The sequence below is a fragment of the Schistosoma mansoni genome, assembly GCF_000237925.1.
Source record: "Schistosoma mansoni, WGS project CABG00000000 data, supercontig 0284, strain Puerto Rico, whole genome shotgun sequence".
NCBI lineage: Eukaryota > Metazoa > Platyhelminthes > Trematoda > Strigeidida > Schistosomatidae > Schistosoma > Schistosoma mansoni.
In genome coordinates, this window is record NW_017386144.1 from 70,994 (window position 1) to 85,051 (window position 14,058).

The window sequence follows — 14,058 nt, forward strand, 5'->3', positions numbered from 1 at the left end:
TTTCCTCATTTTTACAAGATAATTTATTTTCGCAAAGTTTATTTCCAAGCCATAACACGAAATCTTGTAGAATAACATTATAAATATGATTTGAACTAAATATCTGATATTATTTTTAGAAATGATTACCTCAGCGTAGTGAGAACTTACTAAAATGAAAATATAGCATAGATGGCCAATAACTGGGTTATCATATTAACTTTGGAGCAGAAGAAAAGTTAATATTCCTTGAGTATTTGCTTAAATAGGATATTTGAACATCATGTGATATGTAAACCCTTTATTAGAGTTTGGAACAGCTGGAGAGAGAAATTAAATCCTATTACTAATTGTAAAAAAATATAAATGGATGAACGTTTTATGGTAGTACAGAAGAAAGGATAAAGCTGCTCAGTACTTTATGTAGTAGATTTAATCAAGTTTTACGGGCATCAGACTAATAAATATTTAGTCGCACATTTAAGAAAGGCTATCTAATGTTGGTCAGAGAATCCAGCTGAAAATACGGGAGTCTTGAACCCTTTGGAGTTCTTTTATCAGATCAACTGGAGGCTAATAATATATTTATAGCTAATCTCAAACAGTGAAAAACGTAGATAGATCAGTTTAACTAATATGATGTTTAAAATACTAGCCTTAACAACCACCCAATGCGTAACTAGAGCTCTTGAAGAGCAAACTCTGTAAAACCAGGCTGGTATTAGACACGGATGTGTAGACCACATATTAACACCGCCAGGTTTTCGTAACATACCTATTGACTCCAAACTATAGTTGCACTTCTCCACCCTGAGAGAGAGTTTGATTCTATAAACCGATGGATCTTATTGAAAGAGGTATCGAGGAAGTACGTCAAAATTCTACAGGCTCTCTACTCAAACACTGCTGGCCGAGTCAGAGCTTATGGTGAACTGTCATAGGAATCGATAACTCGTACCAGTTTACTTTGCGGTTACCTGCTTTCCCAATTCTTGTCTAAATTTGTCATAAACATTCTTTTAGAAATAATACCCTTCCAGTCTGACTAACAAGGAGTCGATCTGCTACCAGATTTTTTTGTTGATATGGAGTTCGAAGATGATATATTTCTGTTTAGTGATGACGCTGACAAAATGAAGTCTTTTGAATGTCATAAGCAACAATGAAAGGGTGTTTGAGATGAGTTTCTCTCCCAGTAAATGAAAAGCTGCATTAGGACTGGTTTGCATAAGCGTCTGAACCAAGAATAGGTTGTGACGTAGTTAAGCGTGTCGATTACTTCACTTATCTTGAAATCTTCGTCAGCTTTGATAGGTTGGTGTTTGACAAAGTTCCGGCAAAAACTCAGAAAGCCCGGGTGGTTTTACCAACTTACGTTACTTGTGGTGTGAGCTATATATCATTCTGGGGACTAAGGGACGAATTTATTGTGCAGCAGTTAGCTTTGCTCCTGATGACTGTGAAATATGACCATTAGGAATATAGGATATCTGAAAGTTATTAGTATTTTATCAAAGGAGTGTTTGAAGCATTCTTTTTATATTTTGGCACAATCGTCGTGTAGATAAGAGAGTTATTAGGTGTAGGAAGGATTTGAAAGTGACCAACTTGGTCTCGTGTGCTGTTACGGGTATGAGGGCTGATATCACTTCCCGGCTGCCCACGCCGTGGAAGGGTATTTCTTGAGGGACCTGAAAAGGAAGTTGGATAAGTGTTGGTCATAACGACCTGGGAGCGTGACCGCAGTGCCCAAGGGACAACTGCTTGAGGCCGGTCACGCACGGCCTTTTTGTGGGGATTTTTGACGTGTTAGCTCCGTTCTTCAACGGACCTTACCGCCGGAGACGGATATCCGTGGGATAAGGCGAGGTGTGCATTTTTAGGGTCGACCTTTTCTAACCTCACCCCTCCTTGTGGGAAGGCAGCATCGCTGTCATGCTGGTTGTCTGAAGGAAACACCTTACTGCCGTCACACCTCTGTACAGTCAGCAGTACGACTACGTCTTCGGACCTTGGGGTTGCTGCTTTCAGTCTTACCGCTCCTCAACCGACCTATCTGGCATGGTAGGACCTTGAGGAACGATTGTTCCAGCCAGTATAGCTCGATTGGTTCATCACGATAGGCAAGCCCGACCACCACGTCAAGGTAGCAGCAACGGTCTGGCACAATTGAATTAACAATTTTGAGGCTAGACACAGATTGCACGGTAAGTATGGTAAGTTAATTGATGAGGTAGTGGATCATTATCAACTGGGATGTTTGAGACATGTGTTACGCATCTCCATCTACAGGCTACCTCGATACACGAATGGTAACTGATGTAAGTATAAGTTGGAAGGTCAGGGGTGACCAAACTAACATCAGTCCAGTAATCATCCATGAAGACTGACTTGGTCTGAGCCATCTGCGTACATGAAGACCATCTGGTTTGGGCCTGTGTAATTATCGTAACTAGGTGTTAGACTTTAAGTGACTCGGCTCAAAATCAGTTCCAATCCCCCAAATGTATTCACTTTCTTCCCTTGGATCTGAAGTTTCGAAATTTTCCGTGAATTTTCTTGTATTTCACCAATCTATATTTCCTTGAATTATATTAATAATGCTTGGGTTTTTTTGCTACTAATAATGCTGTTATTACTACTGTTACGAATGAATTTTTTTAAAGAAAACAGGTGAAACAAGGAATATAACCTCAACCGCAACATACATAAAATAATACGATATTTGAAGATAATTAACATTATGACACGTATTATAACATATTTCAGTTCAAAATGTGGATGGCATTTTTCACAGCGTTTGCAAACCAAAACATCGAATTTATGTGAATAGTACTATTAGATATAAATTAATGATGATAATGTTTGGTTATGTTTATTTAAAAATGTAGGCCATCGTAATATCTAGCACACAAGCCTTGTATCTTACTGAGACAAACAAAAGAATAAAAGTTACGCACTTCAAAAAAGTAACCGTAGTTAAGTGAACATACTTTCGCGGACTCACAAGTTTGTGGAATAAAAAGCATCTCGACCTGGTACTCAAAACTTTCAAGGTCATAACGTATCGTTTAAAACAACTATATGAAGATAAGAATTTTCATTATACGTACATTCTTATGATCGATGACGGCATATTTATCTGAACGAAATCACATCACTTCATTTGTACGTCATTATTTAGGTTAACATTATGCTTAGAATGGTGCTCTTTCGAGAAACAGTTCAACTCATAACTTCTGGAAAATGCGAATCTCCACAAGTCATCAAATTATTTGTTCGGAAGCCTAAAGCGAATTGAAAGTATGGGGATGAACGAGGGAAAAATATTAAAGACGGGAATAAATATCACAGTATACAAAAAATACAGTCAAGCAATGATATATGGAGTTCCAAAACGGAACAGAGTCAAAGTCTATGGGTTGGTGTACCAGACCACGTCGGGCTCACCACTGAAGATGCCACAGGTATTGTAGTTTGACAGAACTTCACCAGGAACACCTATAATTGAATCGTACCCATCCAGTGAAATCAGAAGTCAGAAGCGAGGAGGTTCAAATATATACTTGATTGGTTATCAGTATATCGAGAAGTGACTGATCTAAACTGGCTAGTGATCGCAGGAGAAGTTGAGCACGGGGTTCCCACTCGTGATCTGGTGCAGATACATTACCGCGCGCCCTCAGCTAGGTGAGTCCATCAAAACTAATGTGGTCAGCATCCAATGTCGAAGACTTACAGGTCTATTGATTTTGGGGATTTATTTACCGCTACTGTGTTATTCAAACGTTACTGTAGACAGTAGCACTGACTTACACGTATGGTGAATTGGTACATACAGAGATATGATTCACGCCTAAGAACTTCTAGATCAAGCCGTCATACAATCACAAGTTCACATTATTCTATTCGATCAACTGCTCTCCAGGTGTACATAAGTACACTCACATGAGACTAGGCCCAAACCGTATGGATCAATTATTCTAATGGTGTAGATATATGAGCTATGACAAACCTAGAGATATATCCTACAACCACATACCTCAAAACGCTTTCACTGTAGGTCTTCGTTTTCGCATAAAAAGATTTTTAGTCCACTAGTAAATAGGTTATCGACATCGATGCACAGGTAGCTGTCGTCTGTGGCTCTTCAGTGGAATCCGAGTCTCGTAAATCTCCCTCTAAATGTCCACTGGGTTCTAAACCCACCTCTTCTTCAGAGTGGCTTTTATAAAGCAACAAAACGTTAGAAATGCAGTTTTCTGCTCATTGAAATTTTTATTATTAACTTTCCGCCTCCTGTTCAGTTTATTAGAAACTATCAAGTACAACAACATGGTTGTGAACCGTGACCTTTATGTCCCTGTTCTTTGTTGTTGCTAGATAACTGTGGGAAAAGATAAAGGGTGCGGACGCTTTTCCAAATCGTTATTTACCTCTGTACACACAATGTGAGTTTTACCGCAAGGATAAGAATCGAGCACAATTTTGATCAGTTAACCAGAATTACATAGTTGGATTTCAATACAACTTCATCTAACCTTTTAACTTAGCACTTGACTTTGATGCCATTAACTTTAAATATCTCCAAGGCCCCGTGTTACTTCACCAAGCAATGATTTTCGTTAGGAAGATTCGTGGTTTGTTTTCGATTCGTATCAACAATTCTTCACAAAATCTTTTGTCTATTCCTGAAGAAGTCCATGCGCTTCTGGATTTTTTTAGCTTCAAAAGAAGCCTATCATATGACACGCTTTTAAATACTTAGCTGATGCCACATTAAACACAATCTACAGATGTATTGACGACAAACGACTACGTTCATCTCTCCTCTTCTATAGCAAGGTTAGCCGTGTGTAGTGGTATATAAATCCCCGAAATAAAATTTTGTAAGTCTTCAACTTTGATGCTAATCTGTGTTTTAATGAACACACCTACCTGAAGACTCTCAGTTACGAATCCGGACCAGATCATGAGTGGGCACGACGTGCTACTCATCCCTTGCAACGGTTAGCCAGCTTAGACCGAAGGTCTCTCGACATATCGACAGTCTTCCAGATATATCTACGAAATCCCTCATTACTGACTTCTGATTTGACTGGATTACTATACTTCGGTCATAAAGGTGTTACATGCAAAAGCGTCATCAAATTCCGAATACTTGTGTCGTCTTTATGTGCATGATAACAATTACTCGGGATCTTTTCGCCTGCTATCTTACAAGTTTTTTGTTCGCATCAAGGTCATAATGGTGTTCTTAGTAATTCTTGCCTATATTTCAACTACGACACTGACGAAGTTGACATATAAATAGTTCGTTAGAAGTTGTATTTGTTCAGCCTAATCAGCTGGAGTGGCTGAGTGACCTCAATATAGTATTGAGAGGGAAGCAGTGAACAATGCAATTTGTCTCTGTATTTTAGGATGCAGTTCGTCGGGCTCTACTGATTTTTCCGTGCGTTGGTAATTATTGCCTTTATTACATGGCTTCCGTGGAAGCTAGTTACTAGTAGCCAATATGATAACATTTCTGGGCCTGGTTTTTGTCGAGAGGAGGTTCGTGAATGAAGACTATCTGGAAGAAATCAACCACGGCCTCTATTTCGCCTTCATCGTCAAAGATACATTTCCTCCAAAATTGAAAATGAACTCCAAAAAATGGAATCCTGTTGAGCAACAAACATTTGAGATCAATCAATTCAGCTGCTTGAATACAACTTGTGGCTTGATTTTAATAGTTCCGAGTTAATGGACCAATGTGTTTGTTACCTTGCTTTGTTGAAAGATGGTTATGAGGATTCATATCTTCGGCTATGCAAAGGTCACAATCCTAATACAGACACAAATTCTAAGAAGTAATCTACTGTCCATCGATACTTGACAAAGTTCTTAAACAATCGTCCGACACAGACATGTTTTAAAGCCATCAGTTTCAGTTTGGAAAGGACAGGAGGCTTGATGGCCTGTGTTAGTCCTGGCGTTGATGGTCTCTCAGTTAATCCAAATTTCTTATGAAAGAGTCGACGGACAAAACCTTAATCAAGTGCTGAAGTGTTTAGTTTTATATTTTTGATCAGCTAATTAAGTGAAGGAATCCTGTTTCTTGTCATTTAAATATCTTTTGAATTTAAACCGTTTACGGCTTCTTGTTGTTTTACTGTTCCACATTTTGAAAGCCTGATTTAGTAAATTCCCCTAAGGTTGTGTGTGGTTTTCGTGCTGGCCTATGAGTGGCCTTGTTGCTTTTCATGAGTCCAAATGGATAGTAAACATCGAGAAGCTTGTAATGTTCAAACGACACTGGCTAATAAAGGATTTACATTCTCGGCTGAAGAAATACAGGGAATCATGGAGGTTCTTAGTGGAGTTTCTTTAAAACTTATCATAACCAATGTTCCACCCGAGGTTTTCAAGCACAATGTTGCGCAGGTTTAAAGTCTGACGTTTGTTCGGTTATTTGTTTCTTAGGTATGCTTTGAGGACCTGTTTAGGTCGTTTGACAGTCAGTCCAAATTCGTATACCTGCCGAGTTTCCAAAGAGTTCTAGTAAGTTGAAAACTTAGTATTTAGTCCTTGACCATATATTTATTCTTCCTATTCAAAAGAATTCCATATAACACAGCTGAAGATAAGAACCACTCACTGAAAAATGATGATGTATCTTACTGACCATAAACTTTTTTCCAATAGTTGTAAGTTCGTTGGTGAGCTTGTAGTTAGACTGATTCGTAAATAATCAGATAATTTTACTGCAGTCATCCATCCGCTGTCCGTTAGTAATATGCCTCGGAACAACGGAGGTGTGACAAAATTTCCCTAAATTATATCTTTTGTCCAGTAGAAACCAAGGTACATACTATAACAGAGACCAACGAATTTCGAATGAGATTGCTTAAGTATTATGTTGTAGCCTGTAGGTTGTGATGTAAATTCTTGGTTGCTCGGAGTTCACCCATGTCAAATCAAAGGTTTTGTAGCCGTGTAACTTTTCGCACCGTTATAATGTTACAGATATTCCTAACTCGTATCTCGATCTTTGGTACTTCTATCGTATGAAAATCTAGAATCTAAAGAGTCCATACTGTTCTGATATTGGAGAACCCTTCCTAATCATCATGTGTCGTGGTTATGTGACGGTCGATGTCTATTTCTACTTTTACTAGGGAGTATTTCGTTCATATTTAGAAACGGTTTCTCGCTTAAAATATTCTACAGCAACAAGGACTAATGTGTTGCCAGACCATGTTTCGAGTTTCAAGTCATGGAACATCGAGGTTTATGTTTTTTATTTGGCCTAGAGTGCAAAATTCAACACCAACATGTTATTTAAAGCTCCATTTCATGAAAACTAAAACACCGTCTTGTTAGCTTGGTTCACTAACATTAACTACATTGTTATGTGAATTGGGGTGGACGGATTATTAATAGATTTATTTATTTATCATTTGTTTGGACACACAAACATTGATACAAACGGGACACCAAATACATATTCTCCACACAATAACAATAAGGCCAGTAGCAGTTATCATTGATCTGTGCAAGGGCTGTAATACTCCCCGGGTGCCCAAACCTAAGCAAGTGGTTTCCTTAGGGCGCCCCGCACCTGGAGCCTACGACCCAAAGGTCTAATCCACAAGGCAGTGGAGCATCGTAAGGAGATGCAGTCCCATGATAGCCGGTGACCAACTATTGATTCATAAGCCATTTGTTCCCCCAGGATGCTGGAACCAGCCCATGTGCACCATTGGTTTAGAATCAGGGTTTTCCAACTTCCCTAGGTGGACTTTCCGTGTCCACCAACCCAGTTAAAGCGTCGGACATTCGCTTTTCGTCCTCTCAATTACGTAAACAACACCCGTGGTATGAGAAAGCAATGAGTAGGAATTTCCTGGCAGTTGTTGTATGCACGTGGCCATGTGAGAGCATTTGGAGAGGGAGAGCGGACTCCCCGACCTATCGGCCGTACTAGGGAATTTAGTAGAACTCTCTTAACTGGTAAAATGTTTAAAATCCGGAAGCTTTTTGAAGTAGATGCTAAGACAACAGCTCTTTCCAGAGGCACTTGGGACGATAGGCATAGCGTCACCGAGAGTTGACTTTGACTATAGTAAGCTTGGGACCTTAGTCATAAAACGTTTTGCTTCCCAAACTATAAATATAGCTATTTATAAAACGAAGTTTTAACTCAGTAAAGCATCAGTGAATGCATTGCATAAAAGAGTAGTAATATTTTGAAAGATAACAGGGATATATGCTGTATAAAGCAGAAATAAAAAGTGATGCATGGTTTTAAAAACAAGAATATATCGAGCATGTCTTGGCTCGTTTGTGAGAAATACAATAAGAATCCAATAGCGCAGCCGAACATGGGTCATTTTCTCAATGCACTATTACTTTCAGTATACAACGGTTAGTTTTATGTCATCCATCTGTCTCCATTTACACACCTCAGTTACACCAAATGTAGTGGTAAATATAAATTTTTGTTACTCGTGGATGCTTTGCAAGTTGATGTTTTAGGAATTTCACTCAGGACGTAGCTAGATTTGCTCTCTCATCACGTCTTTTCAACGAAATGGTTGCATCTGTACTATTGCAAACGACTTTGAGCCATATCATTCAAACTCCAACCATTGGTTACGATTATCATGTGGATCCCAACTAGGTAGTTCGTACCTAATAAGATGGCTAAGTCCAGTTGTCAGTGACTTCATGGACTGATGTCATGTTTTGGTTTGGCCGTCTTTCACTTTCTTACGGCATACTTCTACATATGACAACATCGCCCGTCGAGGTAGGCGGTGGTTAGGGATACGAAACACATGTCCCAACTACCTCACTTGGTGAAGATTTACTACCTCATCAGTCGATTTACCATCTTAATATAGCACTCTATTTCTTACCCAGGCATTGCTTACTCCACGATCCAAAAATGCACTAGCAATGCTTCGTAGACACTTATTATTGAATACGCCCCCAAATGCCCTGGTACGGCCGAGAGTAGGGAGAGTCCGCTCTCCCTCTCCAAACGCTCTCACATGGCCACGCGTATATAGCCTCTGCCGGGGAAGTCCTACTCACTGCCTTCTCGTGGCGGGGGTGTTGTTTACGAAATTGAGAAGACGAAAAGCGAATGTCCGGCGCTTTAACCGGGTTGGTGGACTCGGAGGGTCCACCAAGGGAAGTTGGAAAACCGATTCAAAAGCAACGGGCTCTAGTATCCTGAAGGAACAAATGGCTTATGAATCAATAGTTGGTCACCGGCTACCATGGGATCGCATCTCCTAACGTTGCTCCACTGTCTTGTGGATTAGACCTTTAGGTCGAAGGCTCCAGATGTGGGGCCCCCTTAGGAAACCACCTGCTTAGGTTCTGGCACGCGGTTAGTGTCATAGCTCACACAAAAATCAAATGAAATGACAATTAATATTGGAAATACCACTCTTACTTTAATTTAAATTCAGACAATTCACATTCATTTGATATTTACGTGTGGTGCATATGTATTTGGTGCCCTCTTTGTACCAATGTTTGTGTCAAAAATATATATATATATAAACCACCGTGTTAGACGATGCTTCTCCTTATGTTTAAAGTTTGTGTTTGACAGGAATAGACAGTTATCTGTGCATAGTTGCAACAGCCAGTCGCCATAATCTGTTTGCTATGCCGCGACAATGTAAAGTCCTCCTATGTGCCTTTCGGTTTGGTTTAGTTTAGCTACTTTAACATTAAAATCAATTGCCACTATTACTCATTCAGAGAGTTTAGCTTTTTGACGGAGATGAAGTAACTTCCCATAAAATTCATTTTTAACTTTCTCTGAGCTGTATTCAGTGGGAGTGTAATCAGAGACAACGATAAGGAAACGGTGTGACACTTTTTTTCGAGTCCTTACTGTTAGGTTTAATCGGACAGTGTAGAAGCGACTGTTTGTTGAAATAGAGTCTAACGATGACTCGAGATTCTGAAGTCTTAGTTAAAGAATCCTGTTGTCCTATCTGACACAAGGTTCGAATATTAAAAGCCCTAACGTGTAGTTAACAGAGTGATCTCGGGAGACCAGTAACAAAATTTCGTGAACTCAAATCATTAGTACTAGTGGTGCGTGGTGATAAAAATATATGAAAAGTGTTCGTCGTGGGGATATGAGAATTATTAAGACGTGAGGGGGCGATCCGATCGTCAACAAGATGATCTTGGGTGCTAGATAGAGGTATGGGGGTGGCTGTCACTTCCCGGCTGCCCACACCATGGAAGGATATTTCTTCTTAAGAGACCTGAAAAAGAAGCTGAATTAGTGGTATTTTCAGAGACTTAGTAGCTTGACTACAGAGCCCAAGAGACAACTACTTGAGGCCGGTCGCACAAGACCTTTACATGGGAAGTTTTCAGTGTTAGCTCTGCAATTCAAAAGGCCTTACTGCCGGAAACGGAAATCCGTGGGGTAAGGTGAAGTGTGAAATTTCTAGGGTCGATTTATGACCCTTTCCTCCCATCGTGAGAAGCTAGCATCGCTGCAGATGCTGGTTGTCCAAGGGAAACGCCTCACTTTTGTCGTATCTCTCTACAGTCAGCGGTACGACTTTGCCTTCCGGGCTTAATTTGCTATTTTTAGCCTTACCGTTCCCCAACCGGCCTGTCTGGCATGTTGGGACCTCAAGGAACATATGCTTCATCCAATATAACTCGGTTGAGTCTTCACAATCGACAAACCTAGTCACCACATTAAAGTAACAACTACGTTCAGGGTTGTTTGTACATGTGGATCTTAGTTATTTATTCGCTAGTCACCTTATTGTTCAGTTCCTGTTATCATGTTTTTTATTGATTTGTTTGCTGACTAGCACATGGCCTATAAAACTAAACAGCTTAATTATACAATCCTTAATTCCAAACATCATCTCTTTGGAGTGATGTCGTAATAACAGTTAAAGCTCAAACTCAAATCTGTCAGTGTTTCGATCATAGATTAAGCCCAGGGTTACTGTCATTACCTTGTGTGATGCTTAATTCAGAGATTTGAGGGTAAAATAAAAACGTACATACAAAGTAAAAACTAAGTACCTGTTTACAAAATATCTACATATATCGAATCCTACTCTATGAGGTATTTCTGTAAGCAATCTTTTTGCTCATCTTCGTTAGGTTTACATGAGCAGACCAGAAGCTGTGTTGTTGGCACGTTTGGAAACCCAAGGGTGGACGCTTCCTGAACATATATTTGCTAACATACCAAACAGTTCAGTAAATATTAATAGTGGTGGAATCAACTGTTATATTGGGAATTTCGAAGATAGTAATGATAAAAATGAAATTAATGATGAAGAGGATTGCGATTACTGTGATAATCCAGAATGCATTGTTGATTCTGATGAATACTTTGATGATAGTCGGACTGAAGATTGTAAAGAGAATACAGACTTCCAATCGACTTCACTCGCTAACAAGGGACTGTTAAATCAAGATGATGTAGAAGAAAATCCAGCTGAATTTATTGCATCACCTGTATCTCCTATTGTTAATAGTAGTCGCAATTTTAGAAGCCAGAGAGAACTATCTCCAGATAGGACTACTTCTGAATTCAAAAATATAAGCAATACGTGTGGTGACAAGAATATAGATGTACCATTTTTTCAGAATGAAGTTTGTAAACACGGTAAATATAAACGACGTAGTTTGGGTTGTTCAATGAAACATCTAGCTCCTCCAAAACCATGTCGATTATTCTTACTTTCTCCACCTGCTTCACCTCCTGTTGGGTGGGAACCAAAACCAGAATGTGAACCTGTTATCAATTATGAACTTTTACAAGCCTTAGCTTCATTAGCACCAGGTGAGTCTAATGTGTGCATTTACTCAAATCACTTGGTATATAAATATTTTGGTAAATAAGTTTTGGGCTGAATTTAATGAATAATGTATGTGAAAATGAAATACTTTGTAATTATTGTAGCGTGGTCATGGTAATTGTTAAATGTATAACCTAGAGTGCTCTTGATTATTTGTCTCATTAGTTATTTTATGAAGACATCAATATATTCCTAAATAAACTGTTGCGGCTTATCGAGGACTTTGCATTCTCTTGTTCAATGCATTTATGGTCGAAAATAGTCCTGGATATTTTATTTAGTTTCTAGCGTAGGACGAGAGTGGGAATAGGTAAAATAACTAAATAATTTTAGGTTGTAACATATAGATTCGCTGTAAAATTTACTTGTAAATAAATAGTTTTCCGATAGTCCTGAACAGATCAGCACGAGGTACCATATATTGGCTGGTTCGACTTCTTGAAAATAAAATTATAAAGGATGACTGATAACATTTGTGTTTAAGTAAGTCTAAAAGTGTTAAACTGATTAGCTTGCAGTGGCTGTTTATGTGTGAGACTGTTTTTAATTCGAAAAGAATGTTGGTCACAACCATAAAATATGTTCATACAAATTTACATCAATCAAATGCTTTCATGAGATTGCAAGATACTTTACTGATAATAAACTTGGTAGAAATGTTTGGTTGATTGCTAATTATTCAACTTACTACAAGGAATGTGGAAAAAGTGTCATACTGGGCTATTGAAAAAGATCCTAAGAAGACACAATTAAACTATAGGTATTCCTGTATTGATTTTTTAGTTTTTTGTTATTTCTGTCATTATTAATGATGTACAAATACTTATGTATCTATAGGTGAGGCATTTGAATTGCATCCACGTGATCAAGCTAATCATCACCCAAGTATTGTGATAACACCATGTGAAACTGGTTTAACGTTTGATAAAGATGTGAAAAAACTTCGAATAGTGCAAACTAAGTGTCCAGATCGTAAATGATAATGAAGACTGTTATGTGTATACGAATATAATATTTAAGTCCAACGTTATGATGGCCAAAAGAAAAATTACCTTTGGTGTCTTTCAGTTAACTATGTTCAAATGACTACGTGCACAATTATTTATAGTTGAATACCCATTTTATTCAGTTTCTTTGCCTGTTACCAAGCTTGTGGCATATATATATATGATCACTTTGGTTGATGTGTGGAGTTGACCGGTTGCTTCTACAGATCCTCAGTTCATTTTATTTTCGCGTTTGTCAGATGTCTAATTCTAAAGTGTTTTATTATTTCTCCATACATAAAAACTTCAACGTGTGACGTTCCTACTGATTTCTTAACGTGATAGATCTTGACACTATACTGTTTTCCCTATATCATAGATGTCAATTTCATTTTCTTCTTTCCTGGATGAATGGGTTTTTTATAGGTATGTTGTATACTACTTCATTGACTCACGTCAATTATTATGGTATTTAATTTTACTGCCATTTGTGACCAGTTTCTTGCAATTTTTCGTATATTTACCTTTTTCAGTAATATAGTTTCAATTTCTTATCCGATCTATGAATAATGTACACCGGCTAGTTGACTTTTCTCCAGTTGTTTTTTCTCCAACTGCCATTATTATTTGAAATATTTTTTTCATATACACTTGTTCTGTTTGCAGTTGGTGATGTTGGCTGAAATGAAAACATGTTACCAGGTAGATTGGACTGACTGTCTGTCATTGTTACCGTTATTATCAAAGTTGCATTTCATTATTTTCAATATATAAATGACCTTATTATTTAGACCAGGAAACGTTTTAAGATTGTATGAAGTAACTTACGTTATACGCATACTTTTGCGTTTCTTATTGCTTCTACTATCACACTGCAAAATGCAAAATCAAAAGTCAACATAAGGATATATATATATATCTCCCTACATCTTAAGAACCCTATACTGAGTGTTCTTGGGCGTTATTAGATGGTTTCGGCTAGATTACCCATGAACTATCATAAATGTAACCCTGTCCTTTACTATCTCGTGGTCTAGAATTGAGGACATGGTAACTTGGACTGTCAAAAATAGTACTTTTCAATAGTCGATAAATAAAAGTGATTAACATACCTTATTAATTATAAATGGTATTACATTAGAAATTATTGAAGCCTCACAAAATATTTCTACTTTCCATAGTTTATATGCTAAATGAGTATTTTCATATAACATGTACTGATAACCTTTGAAGATTAA

At 38.1% G+C, this 14,058-nt stretch overlaps 1 protein-coding gene across 1 annotated transcript; it reads left to right on the top strand.

The window, feature by feature from the left end:
- Positions 1 to 6,192: 6,192 nt before the first annotated feature.
- Positions 6,193 to 13,611, top strand: Smp_102960 (nebula, putative). Its single transcript, XM_018790543.1, has 4 exons — positions 6,193 to 6,408; positions 6,448 to 6,525; positions 11,131 to 11,818; positions 12,672 to 13,611. The coding sequence occupies exons 1-4, from the start codon at positions 6,238 to 6,240 to the stop codon at positions 12,812 to 12,814; spliced, it is 1,080 nt and encodes a 359-aa protein (XP_018647411.1). The 5' UTR covers positions 6,193 to 6,237; the 3' UTR covers positions 12,815 to 13,611.
- Positions 13,612 to 14,058: the final 447 nt, after the last annotated feature.

What these genes read in the sequence shown, in the direction of transcription:
- Smp_102960 (XM_018790543.1), top strand. Translation starts at nt 6,238, where the DNA reads ATGGATAGTAAACATCGAGAAGCTTGTAATGTTCAAACGACACTGGCT. An exon ending in TCAAGCACAATGTTGCGCAG is followed by an intron (nt 6,409 to 6,447) that starts GTTTAAAGTCTG and finishes TTTGTTTCTTAG; the next exon opens with GTATGCTTTGAGGACCTGTT. An exon ending in CTTAGCTTCATTAGCACCAG is followed by an intron (nt 11,819 to 12,671) that starts GTGAGTCTAATG and finishes ATGTATCTATAG; the next exon opens with GTGAGGCATTTGAATTGCAT.